The sequence below is a fragment of the Mizuhopecten yessoensis genome, unplaced genomic scaffold, assembly GCF_002113885.1.
Source record: "Mizuhopecten yessoensis strain PY_sf001 unplaced genomic scaffold, ASM211388v2 scaffold897, whole genome shotgun sequence".
NCBI classification, from domain to species: Eukaryota; Metazoa; Mollusca; class Bivalvia; order Pectinida; family Pectinidae; genus Mizuhopecten; species Mizuhopecten yessoensis.
In genome coordinates this window covers 190,312-207,920 of record NW_018403776.1, presented here as the reverse complement: position 1 = coordinate 207,920, position 17,609 = coordinate 190,312, and the positions used below count along the sequence as shown (strand labels likewise).

The following is a 17,609-nucleotide window of genomic DNA, read 5'->3' as shown; positions in this document are numbered from 1 at the left end:
AAGATTCATCTTATAAATGCTATCTCAGATAGACACTGTTAAGGAAGTAACACTTCTCTGACACTTACACAAAGTATTGGCAGTTCTAGATCACAAATATCTGTTGTATACCTGAAAATGCCTACATATAGCACACTTTCATCCTCAAGTAAGGAATAATTAAAACAACATCTTATATATACTGAAACCTGTCTATACTGACATCATGCAGAACTTTGCCATTTTGTCTGATTAGATATACATTGCTTGTAATTTATGGTTAACTTTAACTCAATAACCCCTGAAATGTCATAATGAACTATTCTAACCTTTGAATTGGAGGGGTTCAAATGTGTCTTCAGTGGAGAATGAGTGTCCTTAATCGTCTAATGTCAGTAAAGTCAGATATCACTTTACATCAAACACATCTATCTGTATTGGAAGTACTGTAGTACTGGATACAATACAGCACTACGTAATTATAACTATATGTTAACAATGTTTCTGTGTTAATTAGTACGGAATAATTAATTGTTTTGTTGGAATACTGTAAAGGAAATAAATATCACAACCAATGTTTTATCTTAAAAGTCTTTAAAAATGAAAAGAAAAATACCAAGTACATGTAATATTATAACAAATCAATCAAAATAATTGAAATCAATACTTTTTTGTGTCATACAAATGTATTAAATAACTTTTGAAAAGAAATCACAGAAACCATACATATTGAAGATTGCATTTTGTGATTTAATACACATGTATACATACCAAACTTGAACACAACAGGATTTATAACAACCTGCTTTGCTTTTAACCCCCAGAGATTTAGACTTACATACTAGGTACAGCACAATAAGAGCTGCATTACATTACCGATATACAGGTCACTAACTAGAGCTGAAGAAACCATATCTACTTGGTATATGTAATTTATATTCAAAGGAGCCAGTTTTGTTAATGTCAATGTTATTTAACTGATTGTTGGAATTAATAACAAAATAATAATGCTACAAAGCTTCATTCACAGTGTCAAAATTCCACTGTGTGGTTTCACATTTAATATGGTGTAAATACCCAGGGCCAAGCCATGCATATATGGAATATTTAATTTTAGTGGAATATGTAGTATAAAGTAAAGTCTTAATTTAATAGGAATGGTTTAAAATCTTTGGAATGAGAAAAGAAAACAGTAGATAAACTCTTTTATCATAAATAACAACAAAAACAGAAATTAATGTGGTATAACAGGGATGTTTACCAGGTGACAGATAAACTGACTGAACGCTATACACTCTATTATACTAGGTAGTAATACTATATCTGTAACTTATAAACTTACACTGTATAATAGAAATACAATATTTCTTATGCGAAAACTAACACAACAGCTTCCCTAAACTGACCGGTAAGTTGTGTGGTATGAAAAAATCATTTCGATTTGTACATCAATCACAGACTGATATACAGATTGAAAGGTCAAGATTTAGGAATACATGAACGAACCTGTAAAAATTAACATGTTGACCATTTTTTGTCTGATTTAAGGACTATGTCAAATATAGGTAGATTCGAATATGATAAATTATTCAATTCTATATACCTGGTAAATATTGATACAGAACCAGTAATTCAATACAGTATTATATTTCAAATCTACCTACACTACAAGAGTCGGCTGAGAATAAGGTACAGTGCATGTATATATATGGTCTATTAAATGAACAGATGAGAACAAGAATGCAACTAAAAAATGCAACAAAATTTAAGAATTATTTCCTGTAGTTACTGTTTTCAATACATGCAAGCAAATTAATTACGAACCCGAACATGTAGGTATTTATATAACAAAATATCATGACAAAATCTTCAGTTCATGCATACGTCAACCAATGAAACGTTAACAACTGTGGTTGTTAGTTAACGTGTTTATACCTATGACAACCAATGAAATGTTAACCATTGAGGTTGTTAGTTAACGTGTTTATACCTATTACAACCAATGAAACGTTAACAACTGTGGTTGTTAGTTAACGTGTTTATACCTATGACAACCAATGAAATGTTAACCATTGAGGTTGTTAATTAACGTGTCATCACATACGTCAACCAATGATTTGAAATGTTAACAATTGAGGTTGCCAGTTAACATGTTAACATCTATGACTACCGATGTAATGACTAGAGACATCAGTTTATTTAGAACACTTCCAAGTAGACAGTTGCCACGGTAACTTACATTGACTGTTTTATCATATACAATATGTATAGGTCACATCTAAATCCAGGATCATGGCCAGGGACATTTTTCATAGTCAAGTCCATATACATGTGTGAATATATTAAATTTAACAAGCGACACTTACTCTGCGTGAGATGGAATGAATCTACAGGTTTTGGTTCCTGTAGTCAGTTGAGATGATGACGTGCGTGTGCATGTGATGCGATTACGATGTACATTTTTTTGTTTGTCACAAAAGTTAAAAGGAATCTGTTAATGACTAATTTAACAACACTGCATTTTATGTGACATAGCAATCAAGACACTGGTCTTCTAAAATAATCTGGAATATCCGGATTAAAAACACCCCTTCTTAACAATTTCTTGCAATTAAAATAATTTTATGATAGTTTAATTTCTATCTGGAAAGAATATTTCACTGTCCTCTATTGAATATATTTCTACTATGCTATACTGAAATACACTGAATCGTTTTCATAACATATGTACCCACATTATACATTCCTTCAGCTGTATAATCTGTTGGTCAATAGATTAAAAACATTGTCAATGTTGGCCACATACTCGTATCAAGCAGTGTGGCCTCCTATATACAACACTAAACTGTCTGGAATCAAATACAGTTTGACTACTATCCTGTTACTTAACGCATGTAAATTGTTTTGATTTCAACCAGTATATCAGTATCTCTAAATAACATTATAATTAACTTGGGTTTCTGATTTGTATAAATTGAAATGATATAATAGACATCACTCAATTCCTTTGGCAGTATAATATAATGATATCACTTGGCAATTTGGCATTTTTGAATGATGTGCAATGGAAAATTGAATGAGTGCATTAAAAGCTTTTGAATAATTTCAACAATTAACACAAAATATGAAATAACCATGATTCAACTGATCTTAGCAGAAATATTTGAGAACAAACAATTTGTATAACTAAATATCCTTAAAATCAACGGAAATCAAAGTAAAACATCATTATGATATTTGGAAAAAAACTTTTATGCCCAGATCACAAATTGGCAAGAATGTTTTAAATTCATTGCAGTGTACAAGTAAAGTAAAGGAGCTTCATCACCACTTACATTCACAGAACAAACATATACATTTGTGACTAAATACTAGCAATCGCCATCACACCATCAGAACTTTGTGCTCCCCTCATCTGGTTCTGTCTCAAACACTTCAGATTGGCGGGGGTTTGTGAGTGTTTCTGCGTCCTCCTCTGTCTTCTGAAGTGTTCCAGTCTTACTGCCATCCGACAGGGATGACTTGATTGAGCCTGGTATGAGGTAATCATCCTCGGACACCATTACCTGGTCAGGGCTTCCTACTGACCTGTAACCTGTGTCCTCACTTTCACAACAATTCTCATTAGATGATTCTTTTAACATATTCACTTTAGTCTTGCCGGGATTTTCACAAGCTAAATGAGCTGTATCCCCATCGGATTCCACATGAATGTCCTCATAATTCCTGGAATTGACCCTGGGGCCGTCCTCGTCCTCTGAGCTTTCCTCTCCCTCACCATGCCCCGAGGGTTTTTGTGGGCTCCGTTTGATCTTATAGTCGTCTATGTGGATGTAGAAGTTGGGGTTGGGTACCACCTGTTCCTCCTCCTTGGCCCCCTCATTGAGACAGCGCCGGTCCTGCTCCATCCGCTGGATTAGTACCTGTATTTCATCACTGGTTGCATAAGCAAGATCCCGTTGTTCAGCTCGGTTCGTTTTAAAGTTACTGTTATCCCATGGCATATGGTAAGGATTTGCCTCTATTTCAGGTGTCTTTTTGTTTGTTTTAGGAGTTGGCGGGGGAGGTGGATGTTTAACTTCAGAAGGGAAAAACTGTCCACTTTGTTTTCTACCTGGAGTAAAAGTTTCCATGATTTTGCCTGGACTTATGATACTGCCAGTTTCACCACCAGGCTTACCGTTAGTAGCTCCCACCGTTTCATAATAATTTCCTTCATGTACATCATACCTATCTGCCAGGGGAAGAGGTGGTGGTATGTTTCCCCCAGTCAACACCATCCGTGTTTCCTCATCATGTTCCTTGGCTTTTCTCCTTAATTATAAAAGGACAATGACAGGTCAACAACTTATGCATTTCAAATGTCATTTTTCAAGGAGCTTCAATGATGCAAGAGTAACCAGATCAGCATAATATGAATTTTATAAATATAAATACTTCTTTTGTAGATTTAATTTTTAACACTCATCATTACATGTTACTCAAAACAGATGGACCAAAATCTTTGTATTAATGACAAAACCATCAGAACAAACTTAGACATTAATTATCACAAGAGTATAATTGCATATTAGCTCACTAGTTCTCAGGAAGATTCGGAAAATGTCCACATTCTGATATATTCAGAGTATAGATTTAACACTGTCACAGGCCTAGACATAAAGTGTTCTAGCCCTGGGTATCAGGCAGAGGAATTGTACAACCTTGTCACTGCTTTATAATACTGTTGCAGCAATCTGGCAAGTATTACACACAAAAATAATTGCACATACATGTATTATCAAATGATGATTTTGTGCAGATATTCTCAAATTAACCACATGTTTCAATGTGGATTAATGATAGAAAACTGGTTAAACTCCTTAATTACTCCAAACATAAAAGTAAAGATTACTTTGTAAGGCAATGCCAGATCTGTAAATTACCTTTTCCTTGATTGTCTCCGCCTGAAGATACAGATGAGGATTATCAGTAGAAGAAGAACAATGGCACCTGCTGCTGCCCCTCCTATGATAGCCGGCCATTCTGGAACAAAGAGTTCAAGTAAATATTATCACCTGTCATTGCAGAACGAATGTAATCACCAGATGTGGACTAATAGAATCTTACATGGGTCTGTTCCATGGACAGAGATATCTCAACCCGAGTGTAAGCCCAACTCTTACACGAGGGTTGAGATATCCCTGTCCATGGAACAGATCCATGTTTGACTATTTTCTCACATACTTACAAATAAACAAATTCCAGTCAGAATAAACATCAATCTGATTCTTCCGCCAAATTCCCAAAACCCTAAGGTTGAGCGGAGGATTCTCCATTCACAACAAGTGTATGACATCACGGAAACAATACGATGATGTCACATCGACAGTTCATTATTATGACGCGTGTCAGCTGTCTTTCCCTACTCCGTGTGAGATATAGAGCTATCTCTTTACTAGCAACAACGGGTTCACCCTGTGAAGTATGTGAGAATACAATCACTTTCTCTGTTTACATGACATATGTCCTTTGACAACTTTATTTCCAATTAAAAAGTTGCCAGCCGATAACAAAGTTTTTCAATAAGTGGGTAGTACCTGTGACAGTGACCTTGACTTAGTACCCTGAACACAAACTTGTTTAAAGCATTCTCATATTTGAATATGAAGTCTGATCAAAATATGTTCAGAAATACAGTTGTTATTGTGGTGACAAGATTTTTCTATGAAAAGTAACAGTCACCTTGAATTTGACAACATGAAACATATACAAAAACTCGTTCCAGGTATTCTCACACTTGACCATTACATGAAGTTTTATCAAATCTTTCAAAATGAAGCTGCTAGAGTGATGAAAAAGGGTAAACAAATGAACAAACAGATATACTTATGTATAGGACACAATTAAATATCAATGACAAGATTCAAAGACATTGCCATGAATTAACTTTACAACATTTCTTACACTCTGGTTCCCTGTTCAAAATAGTAAGTGGGAAACTACAACTATCAAATGACCTCAGAGGAGTTAAACATGGCAGTTATATATGATAAAAGATTGCAAATAAAACTAGTTTCAGTGTTCTATAAAAAGTTACAACCACTTTGATCTTGATACCCTGAAACATGCACACACACAAGGTACTACTCTTAAAGTTGATTTTAATATTCATATGTTTTTTTCTGTATGTAATTACCATCTCCATAACCTATTGGATGAAGTTGCTAAGCGTTTAAATTGAATCAGTAGATGATTTTCTATATATAGCAACAGTGACCTTGGCCTTGACCTTGGAACCCTGAAACACAACAATGTCCGAAGTATACTCATACTTGACCTTTGCATAAAGTTTGACCAAAATCCATGAAAGAATGAAGTTGCTAAGTGTTTAAATTGAATCAGCTGATGATTTTCTATATATAGCAAGTGTTACCTTGGCCTTGACCTTGGATCCCTGAAATACAGCGATGTCCGAAGTATACTCATACTTCACTTTTTTTATAAAGTTTGACCAAAATCTGTCAAAGAATGAAGTTGCTAAGTGTTTACATTGAATCGGGCCGGGCCGGGCCGGGCCGGGACGGGACGGGACGGGATGGACATGGATAACACTATATGCCCCCCAATTTTATGGCGGGGGCATAAAAACTTCCAAACTGAACTCCAGGAGTTGCACTTTTAATTGTAACATTGTTAACATCCTACCTGTGCGATCTTTAGACTGAGCTCCACCCCCGTCAGCATTGAAGGTTGGCATGGGACCGTGGGTATGTTCTCCATTCCCTTCAAAAATGTCATCTGAAACGTATACACAAATGTTATCTAAAAAACATGACTTAATACTAATACAGTCTATCATTTGTAGGTGCTGAGTTATGACACCAAACTCGGCATTCCTATCCCACATTCCCACATAACGATTGATGCTTTTTCTCCCACCTCTGAAAGCGGAATTTCAGTAAACAGGACATAGAACAATGCAAATGCCAAATTTCTAGAAAATGTATACACAAACCAAGGCCATATTTGGAAAGGCAGAAAAATGTACGGTATAGCGTAGAGATACTTCAAATTTAGAGATCCATTCAAGACGTTCAAGGCAAGCTTGTACCACAATTCTTACGTTTTTGAGGTTGTGTCACTTGCCAACAGCAAAACATACCCTATCATTTGATTATTATTATCATCATAGTTAAGGTCATTGAGTGTTTTTATACACAGAGGTTGGAGAAACTGGGTCTTAGCAAGCTATAGGGTTAAGGGAATATACAAGTTTCCCTGACTACTAAAACTAGGTTTTGAGTTAATGTATATGTATTTCCTTGGTTACAATATACATGAATGTATATGGTTTTGGACAAAAACATGTTTTCTTGAAAACTTAACATAAGGTTTGAGTCCATTAAAGTGTATTTCCTTGGTTAGCAGATCTATGATTTGGGGCAATATAGTGATAACATTTTGAGATCAAGTATTTAAATCAATACACATAATTCCTCTTTACTACAAACCTACCTGCAGTTACTGTTGCTGATGGATTATGTGTTTTGGGAGTGGTTGGTATCATCTCAACGGGACCACAGAACCGTGGATTTTCAGCACTCTGTTTTCCGCACGAAATCACCACTTTTTGGCCAGATAAGGTCGCTGTAAAATGACAGGTTAAATTGTCACATTAACCTGGAGCTGTTCATTCATTTAAGGATATATCTAAATATAATAATGTCTCTTACACTGGAATAATAATATTAAAAACCTCAACACAAAATCTCAAAATGAACACAGTAATGTATTGCAAGCAATCTATAGTTTCTTACCTTTGAACAAACCTCGTTATTGAAAAAGAACAAAGGGTGACAAATTTAGCAATTGTAGGTAACAACACATAGAAGATTACGCTATGCCATGGACAGTGACCAAATAATAAGAGGGTCATGATCATGAGACCCAATGTCAATTCATGACATCCAGAACATTCTGCTACCCCAAAATGTACTTGCATACAAAACCTGGAAAGATATCACATGCCATGAAAAAAGTGATACACTGACAGTGACAACCTAACTGATTGGTGGGGTGCAAAAACACCATCCCCTTCTTACCTTTGACCTGCAGCCAGACCTGGGCAGGGTACACGCCTGGCTCGTAGTACATAGACATGCGAGCGTAGGAGGAGGAACTGTAGTATATGTCCATGAACTGCCGATAAAAGTGGTTAGTCTGACATTTATAGTCCCGTGGCCCGTTGGTGTCTGTGATGGTGAACTTGGCATGTGGGTGACACTTTGAAATGTTGCTGGCTTCATGAAGACGCACATCCACGGTGCGAAAGTGAAGCTTTGCGATGGAGCTACAGTCAGAAGTGGACAGGATACATACACAGCGGTTCGACTGACGGTTCGACGTTTCCATGTGGGTGCCATTAAATATCAGGTTGATGGTGTCTCCCTCCAGAGATTGGTTGGAACACATGTCCAGGAAGGAGGAATCTAAAACAAATCAAAACATTGACAAAATCATAAATCAGAAAGAGAAACCATGGCTGTTATTTACAAGCAAATTTATATAGATGATTTCTGATTTTGTGATTTCAGTGGTAGAGAACATACTTGTTACATGTATGATATTGTAGAAGGTAAAATTAGTGTGTAGTTACTGGTAAGTTTGAACAGAGTGTTAGTTCGAATGTAGATTTATCAATCCGAATTAACATCAACCTTCAGTGTGAGATATAACTACAGAGTATGAGATAACATGCGTTGATTTTTTCATAAAATCGTTTCACGCCACTTGAATTCACATTCCGAAAACTGACAACTACAGTGGTAATTAATATCATATTTTATGTAACACCACCAAGACAAACTACACTAACCTTGTATTATTTTGGTGACCTAAACAGCTTACACACTGATAACGTGACCAAATGAATGCTCAGTCCAGCCTAACTTCTTTTGTATATACATTTACATAGGTAGAGTCAGGATACAAGAAGACACCATCTGATGAAGTTGACAGAGTACAAATGGCACTAGTCAATAAAAACTGCATTACATAGACTTTTAAACTTAACTGTATCTTATAGTATTCTAAACATTATGACCATATTTAGAAACATAGTATTCCCTTTCATAGACTGAGCTAGAAGTAAACCAAACATAAGAATTCTTTTTTATGTCTGTGAGTACGAATCGTAACGAATGTACATGTTTTACTACTTATGCCGACAGTATGCACCTAAATTTCATAGTAAAACGTGACATATTAGATTGTTTGGAAACTTTTGTATTTACATATACAAGTCAGATTTAAAAAAAATAAAAATCCTGCATGTTTTTCATTTTGCATTACATACATTATTATTTCAAAAACAAAAAAAGTTTTATTCTATATAGCAAGTGAGGACATGTGAAATATAACATTGAGCTGTACCATCAACACATTTGTAGGAGGCGCGGACGTAGTTGGTGTGATTTCTGTTATTACAGGTGAAAGACATGGTATCGGCTTGGAGCCAGCCGCACTGCTGCATCCCAGAGCAGCGCTTGTAAACATCATAGGCCTTTGATTCGGAAAATGGTGTTCTGCAGTCGTATGGGTCATATTTACAGCATTTCTCCAGGTTCTGGCACGCAGTGTTGGGACATTCCGAAGACAAAGGCTTGGAGTAGTACTGGAGATCTTTGATGGCAATCTTTTGTTTGTAGGGACATTCCAAAGAGTATTGGTCGTTACATTCTCCGGCACAGGCTGTCTTAGTCCACTCATCACTGCTTTTGACGGACACTGCAATGTCAAAACGCAACATTTATAAATTAAACATCTACATATAGTTATATATACAAATTGAGGTACATGAACCTAATTTGCTCTACTACTGCAGTCAATAAAAATAGTGATATCACATGTAAACATCCTTAATTTGCTCTTTCATCTGGTCGAGAACTTCATGATCAATGATTGATAGTATATATAATGTACATGTATACATTAATAATTCACATCATAATATTTCATCATTGGAATGACAACATTTGCGTGAGGGAAAACTATTGATATTCTGCCATACTTGTGAAGTATATGGTGATGCTACTCTTGAACAATATTTATAGGACGAACACTAAAACAAACACATATACAGAACTGAGTTCTTAGTGCTTTATATATATGCTTTATCATTTGTACCAACTATATTTTTTTTAAATTTGGGGGAGGGGGGGTCCTAATAATTTTACTGCATATATACCCGGTAATTGTCACTTAATTGAAAAGCAATTGTCAAAGAAGTTTCAAAATGTTCTGAATAAGCGACGACTCATAAAAAAATATCAAAATATTTTCATTTTTTTATGTGTCAATAACTGCACATCATATATATACATGTATATGGTCCCGAAAATAATACACATCAGACCCCAGGTATGATATTCACAGAGTATTTCATATCAAATTATTACAAAATGTTGAGGATTGCAATGTACAACAAATACTATTAGAAAGCTATATTTATAGGTGAACACACCATATTTAGATACAATCAATATCTTATACAGGCAGACAGTCTAATTAAATTTGAATGCTAATCTAATGAAGACAGAAACTACATGTATAGCAATTTCCATTTACTGATATTGGAAAAAAGCCAATTACCTTTCACCACGTTAATTGTTCTGCTATATAACAACTGTCGACAGAATGAGATTTCCTAATGAACATGCTTTCCTGAGCCCTTCAGGCAGCCCATCAAGCACACCATTGTCAACATGGAATTCAATCAATTTCAACCACTTTACAGGAACCACAGTGAAAACTAATTAAAATGGTCGAATCATTTATAAAAAGAAAATACTGCCTCAGTAAAAATTTGAGTGTAATGATATATAGTGCGAGATGAATCAGACTGTGTTACATATGGAGAGCAATAGTGCAAGCCGTTTAGCAAATTCCAACACACAGTTATTACCATATTGAACTGTTTAATGGTAATTACCTAGATACATGCAGTATATAGGCATTATTCAAAATATTACTTTATATTTATACAGAATATGAAGCGTTTAAATAATGTATAACTATTCCAATATATATACCATGACACAATATAACAGTGAGCCCCATGAACAGTACTTTCGGGACCAATATTTCTATACCCACTCAACTGGATGGAGACAGATCATCTGAGCTATGTATGTGATTGCATGGATATGGAACCCTTTCCAATCACCCTACATAACTTTTTGTTTCCATAATCTGAGCAAGGTGACCACAGTTTCATCCACCTTCTTCTCACTGACATTGACTCTGTACATTTTAAAATTAATATTTGATTTTGTGATAGAACCTTTAATTTGCATCCTTGGATCACTTAGACAAGCCCCCACAACCACCAAACAATTCAGGAGTACCGGAGCTCATATATATAATGAATGATATACTAACTTAAACAAGTCATTACAATAAAATGAAATCTAATCTTTGGTGTTGATGATCCATCATTTAACATTGACATTACTTTTTCTTGGATATCGTTGGAGCTCTACTGAAAACTGCAGTATCCACCTCCGATTCATATACAGGTTCTATAAAGACAACTGCTTGTAGGATTCTGCATCTCTGTGCAATATAATTATGTTAAAGACAATAATTTTGCAACTTTTAATTCAAACCTTACATTTAAAATACCCACCAAGATCTTACCCTAAATTAGTGATGGGCAATCGGTTTAAAACCATAATTGATAACCAGCTGTTTGTAATTGGAAGTAGTAAACCGATCGATGATTGATTGCATAATTGATAACCATTCTGTAATGTAATCGGAAGTAGTAAACCGATCAATGATTGATTGCATAATCGGTTTACAAGTTTTTGCGATTGAATTCCCAAATAAAGTGAGAACACTACCATAACATCAATAGACAGAGTTGTTAACTATACACTACCATAACATCAATAGACAGAGTTTTTAACTATACCCTAGGTTACATTCCTTTTACTGAATGGATATCAAGCAACTTTCATGCATTTTTATCAATCAGAACAAGATATGACTTTCAAAGCATACTTTACATGGAAGACTTTCGAATACTTTTTTTTCAATAGTGAACCAATTATGTCGATTATGGAATTTGTAATCGATAATCAGAAACGGAAAGAGCAAACCGATTAATTTTCGATTATAATCGATCATCAGCCCATCACAACCCAAAATATTAATCAAAATAAAGAGAGACAAATAAAGGAGGACATCACAGCAAAGTTGATCATTCCAGTCAGCATTGTACCTCAAAGTGCACAGATTACTAACAATTCAATCATATCATTCAGTGATTTTTGTAGAAATACTTCAGGCAAGTCTTGGACATTTTTTCAACATGTTTTACTAAGAGATAAATAGCTGTTGACGAGTCCCACAGGAAAAGGATGGTTCCAGGACTCCAACATCTGAGTCCTAAACATCAGTGTCATTATAAAAACCACATCAGCTTTCTTGACAGACGCATTAAAAATGAAAAGGTTCCAAAGACCGATAGTTTGAGAACCACACTAATACAACAGGCTGATCAACGACCTTTGAGAATGGGAAATCTCTTTGTGTCATATTGAATTTTGATTATTAGCAGTCCGTTTACGAACTGGACGACACACAACTGTGAGACCATGAAATAGATCTGAAATACCAACAGCAAAACAAAACCGGGATGAGCCTGGACGTAGATTTATCCATTCCTGCATCAAAAGTAACGCCCATCACTGAAGTGGTAATAGACTTGCTTAAAGAGAACCTACTCCTGGAGTAACTCAAGCTAAGGCTGATGTGTCGTCAGAGAGTAAAGAAACAGTGAATAACAAATGACTGCCACACACGTCAGAATCCACACAAAAGTTGTGCCAATGATATTGAACACTCTGAAGATTAGTAACATTTGCTGTTAATTTGAAATGCATGACCATTGATTTTAAAGCCTCACAATCAGATAATTGTTTTAAGTAATGCAATAACGACAAGTACATGTACTCTGTAACTGTTTACCTGCCCTTGGCAATTGTTACTATATTGGCAGTCATCTATTATACAGTCATTTTGTTGGGATTGTTTTCCCCATGTGACTCTTAAACCTCAATTCCAAAACAATAATGAGTCCAATTTTCTATGAGCTATAGTACGGATTCTCGAATTTGGGAGAGTCCCACTGGAGTCTAGGACTATCATCTGTGTCCCAAAAATAACTGATGTGATGACATAATGTATAAAAAACGCACCATGAAGAGTATATGTCGGAGGCATGGTTTGTGTATAACTAAAACTGTTCCGACAAAGACTTTTGCTAAAGTGTTAAAGAATATATAGTTTCAATGCAACTGGTGATGCCTAACATATGTAGGTTTGGGATTGGACCCTGTTTACTTAAATTTCAAAGTAATGGTACTTATATTGTTTGTATTTAAAGCAACTACAGCACAGCTGGAAACTGGGACCAGGGCTTTTATAGGGATAGCTACATGTATATATAGCCAATTGCAATAAGTGTCCTATCATTTTGTTAATACATCACATTGTGTGGTAGATTTCCATGCATTAACAATAACAATAATAAAACATTTTTTTAGATTTAAAAACAAACAATGAAATTATGACCCTAAAACAATGGTCAGGCCTCTGAAATGTACATACACCAGCATAACAATATGGAAAGTGTGTCGCCAAACATGTGACCTAGTTTAAATTTATAGGCTATTGCGTTGCCACGAAATACTAGAGATCTGCAAGTGTAGATGCACTATCTAAAACTTCAGCACTTACAAATGTCAATAACATAATGATGTCAGATTAACATTAATTATGATATACCTAAATTGCACATCACAAAACGAAATGTTAGATCTAGAATCCAGATACAATGATAAACACCAACTGATCACAAAGTCATTGCACATTACCAATTGTATCGTTAAAAATACTTAAACTGTTTTAAATTCAATAATATGTAAATGATATCCGATTGAAATGTCACATAACAAGTTCATATTAGATTTATCATGTCAAGTGATCATGAAAAGACCATGACATGTGTGAATCAATAAGGTTTCAAAATTCTGGGCAGAGGTAAACTAGAATAAGGAGGCAAATTGACATTCGAATATGATCTGTTTAATGCTACCAATATCCCAGGTGATGTATTCTTTCGGAAACATGTACATGATTGATCAGACAAGTAAAGTTAATGCACAAAGATACTTTTTCAAGAAATACTTTTTTAAGGTTAAGACTACATTACAGTTTATAAGTCAAAGTCAATGTTGCTGCAAACTACACAGGTATTATATACATGTACACAAGATTTGTATTACAGCATGATTGGCATTGTTTCCATTCTCGTTGCACAAATGCTTTCTATCTTCCCAAAGGGGTTAGGGGGAACACTGAATTTACTATTAAAAGGAATGGTTTTAGGCTGCGGGTTTTTGGACATATGACGGTTCAGAGTTGATTCACCCGAAATCCTGTTCGCCCTATATGTTGATTCGCGCTAAGTTGTTTCGGCAGTTTTAAGTCACAAATTTAGTGTACTTAGTCTTCTATATAATTCTTATCAATTTCATAAACAAAATGTGTTTGTCTTGTTTTATAGCTGATGTGACAAATGGCAGCTGTGAAAAGCTGACTCCGCTCTTACATACTTACTCTACTTGAAATATACCAAACACCAATGTAGAAAATCATCAATAAGTATAGTTGATATAACTAAATATTAATTATTATATTAGACTATGAATTAAAAATAGGGCGAAACAACCTGTTACCATCATGACAGAGTTCTAAAATTTAAGGACTTACCACTTCAGAAAATTATTCTTTTATCACTGCATAATACCATATTGCTCTTAAATTATGTCACAATATCATTATGAATGGAAAAAGATGTATCTGAACATTTGGTGACTGAATTTAAATTTAGCACCGGCCTAGCTACAGACCTTATATATAAATTCAATACATACATGTCTTAAAAATTAGATGTAGCAAATGTACTGTTTTTTACAGTATCAGCTCTTGATAAAAATAAACTGAAATATATGAAATATAAATATCAAGCGAGATGTTCAACAATTATCTCTTACCTTGATTTGAACAGGTACAACACTGATCAGCATTATATAACACTACACACATGACACAACTTACAAGTTCCTATAAGAACCAAAAATGACAATGACACTACACTGTGTACTCGCTGAGGTTATACACATATATTTCCCATGATCTATTTCCTGACTTTCTGTGTCAGAGCATCAAGTACAATTGTGCATTGAAATGAAACACTGCTGTGACTCACATGGACCCGAGATTAGCCCATGGGTGTCCAGTGACCAGGGTGTCTGCAATACGTACCTACGTAAGTTAACAGGTGGCCAGCGAGGAGACAACAAAGCGCCCATGTTCGGGTCCACTGTCGCCCTGTTACACTGTGCATGCTGCTCCGACACCATCACACATACCCTGCATCGGTCTGATCCTACAGCACAGCCTCCCTTGATCGTTTGACAACTACACAGACGGTTCGTCGGTCTGTGACCTTCCGGTCGTATTGTTTACATCCGTCATTTAGATTTGCTTTTACATACCCGTCGTAAAGATATTTCTCCGTCTTACATATACAGGAAAGATACTAAGATACTTATTTCCCCTAAACAGAGAACAATTTTCAATAATTCATGTTTTCTGTGACAGATATTGCTCTTTGCTGGACCTCCATGTCGCACCTGGAAAGGAACCGGAAATAACCACTCAAATGTGACAGGTGTTGTTAACTGATGTGTCGTGGCAAATCAAATACCCTAATGAAAATGCCCGGGTAATTTCTTTGCACAGAACGTTTTGAATGTTTTGTTTTTGAAGCCATGGTTAATTTATGATTGTCCAGTGGCGGATCCAGAGACCTTTCGGGGGGGGTTTCCAAATTTCCTGGGGGGGTTTCCATGTGGGGAAAAATTGAGGAAAATGGTGAAAATATATGATTTTTAAAGAAAATTCTCAGGGTGGGGGGGTTTCCTGAAGCCCAAAAAACCTCTGGATCCGCCACTGTTGTCTATATGATTTATGGCATTAATATTATAATATCTAGAACAAATATGATATTTAAAGTGACCAGTGTCTCTTGGGTCGCAAGTGATTAAAAAGAAGGTCCGTCTGCAACCTTGGTTACAGCAGACTCCGCCCCAACTAAACTCGTGTGAATTTTGAGAGCCTTACTTTCATGGTTAAATAGTGGCAGTGGTTGAGGTTAGGGTGGGGATGAAGTAACACAATGCCCCATGCATTCAGTGTGTTAGTTGGCAGAGTACGTTGTTTTAGACAGTTCTACTTGGCAATATCAAACCTCTCCTTTCTAAATCCAAACACATGTACAGTCAGGTTCTTTTTGCAACCCTCTCCCATATAAAAGGGACGACATCGATGTATTGTAGTGCTAATCAAAGTTACAGAATCTTGATTCAAGCACCCGTGGAACCATCAACCGAAAGTAACCAATCCACCGACTTATAAGTATGTGCATTACCCAGTACAGCTGCTGATAATCTGAGAAAGAAGAAGCAGAGTCTTTCCAAGGTCAAGAGTCAAGAAGCTTTATTTAACGTCGCATATGCATGTAACATTATAACATTAGCTCTGTAGTGCTATTCTTGCTACAAAACATATATATAATTTAACAAGGATCACAGTACTTATAAATATATATATATATATAAACAAGACAACAATTCAAATTAGATATATGCTAAAAATATACAGTAGAGCATATGAAATCACAGTTTTTGCAAAATAATTTAATAGTGAACACTTGAATGTCACACAAGTGTTACAAAACACAAGTTAAGACACTATCAATAGTGTAATGTACATATATGCTAATGTAGCAAAGTGTAAAATATTACAGGATATACACTAATATAGTGTGAATTAAAGAGAGACAATGAAGTAGAGCTATACTTATGATATTGTAAAACATTAATACATTTTTTTTGAATTTATTTCTTATACTTTATGTTATAAGTTCTAAATTTGATGCTGGCAACGAATTCACAGCGGAATGCCCCGAAGTAGACAATATCTAGACACAACTTATTTCATGTCTACAAGTTACCTCGGACGCCGGGGATCGAACCTGCGCCTTGACGTCAGCACACCTGGGTTCAGGAGCACTAGGCTTTTCGGTCGACGGGGGCTGGTGCTGTCAATATTTAATCTGTAAATGTTTTAGTTTCACCTGCTTAACACGTTTATTACGACAAGGTACGTTAAAGTCCAGTTTAAACAAGTTACCCGCATTCTATAACGTTAATGTTTAATATTTTTCACATAACATAACAGGTTTGCCACAAGAAAAGAGCTGAAATAAGGAGAGAAAAAGTAAAGAAAAAGAAGAAAACGACAGATCTANCCCCAAAAAAAGGAAATGATTTTTAACCCATGCCACAGACAGGGACGTGACGCATATACTCCCAATCATAGTATTATGTCATTCTAACTATATATCAAAATGATGAGCAGTTTGCTTCCTCCCTTAAACAGTTGAAATATTTTGAAGAATAAGTCACATGTCAATTTATCAGGAGTTACAGACAGTTGAATAAGACATCTTGAGG

At 35.4% G+C, this 17,609-nt stretch overlaps 1 protein-coding gene across 2 annotated transcripts; it reads right to left on the bottom strand.

The window, feature by feature from the left end:
- Positions 1-634: 634 nt before the first annotated feature.
- LOC110453820 lies at positions 635-15,750 on the bottom strand. Of its 2 annotated transcripts, none has more exons than XM_021502993.1 (7): positions 15,355-15,750; positions 9,394-9,747; positions 8,064-8,450; positions 7,477-7,608; positions 6,667-6,759; positions 4,905-5,004; positions 635-4,293 (listed from the first exon to the last, which is right to left on the bottom strand). In XM_021502993.1, the coding sequence occupies exons 1-7, from the start codon at positions 15,434-15,436 to the stop codon at positions 3,372-3,374; spliced, it is 2,070 nt and encodes a 689-aa protein (XP_021358668.1). In that variant the 5' UTR covers positions 15,437-15,750; the 3' UTR covers positions 635-3,371. The 2 variants fall into 2 exon arrangements, with proteins under 2 accessions (XP_021358668.1, XP_021358676.1); XM_021503001.1 differs by lacking the exon at positions 15,355-15,750 and adding an exon at positions 15,084-15,160.
- Between the last annotated feature and the right edge of the window lie 1,859 nt (positions 15,751-17,609).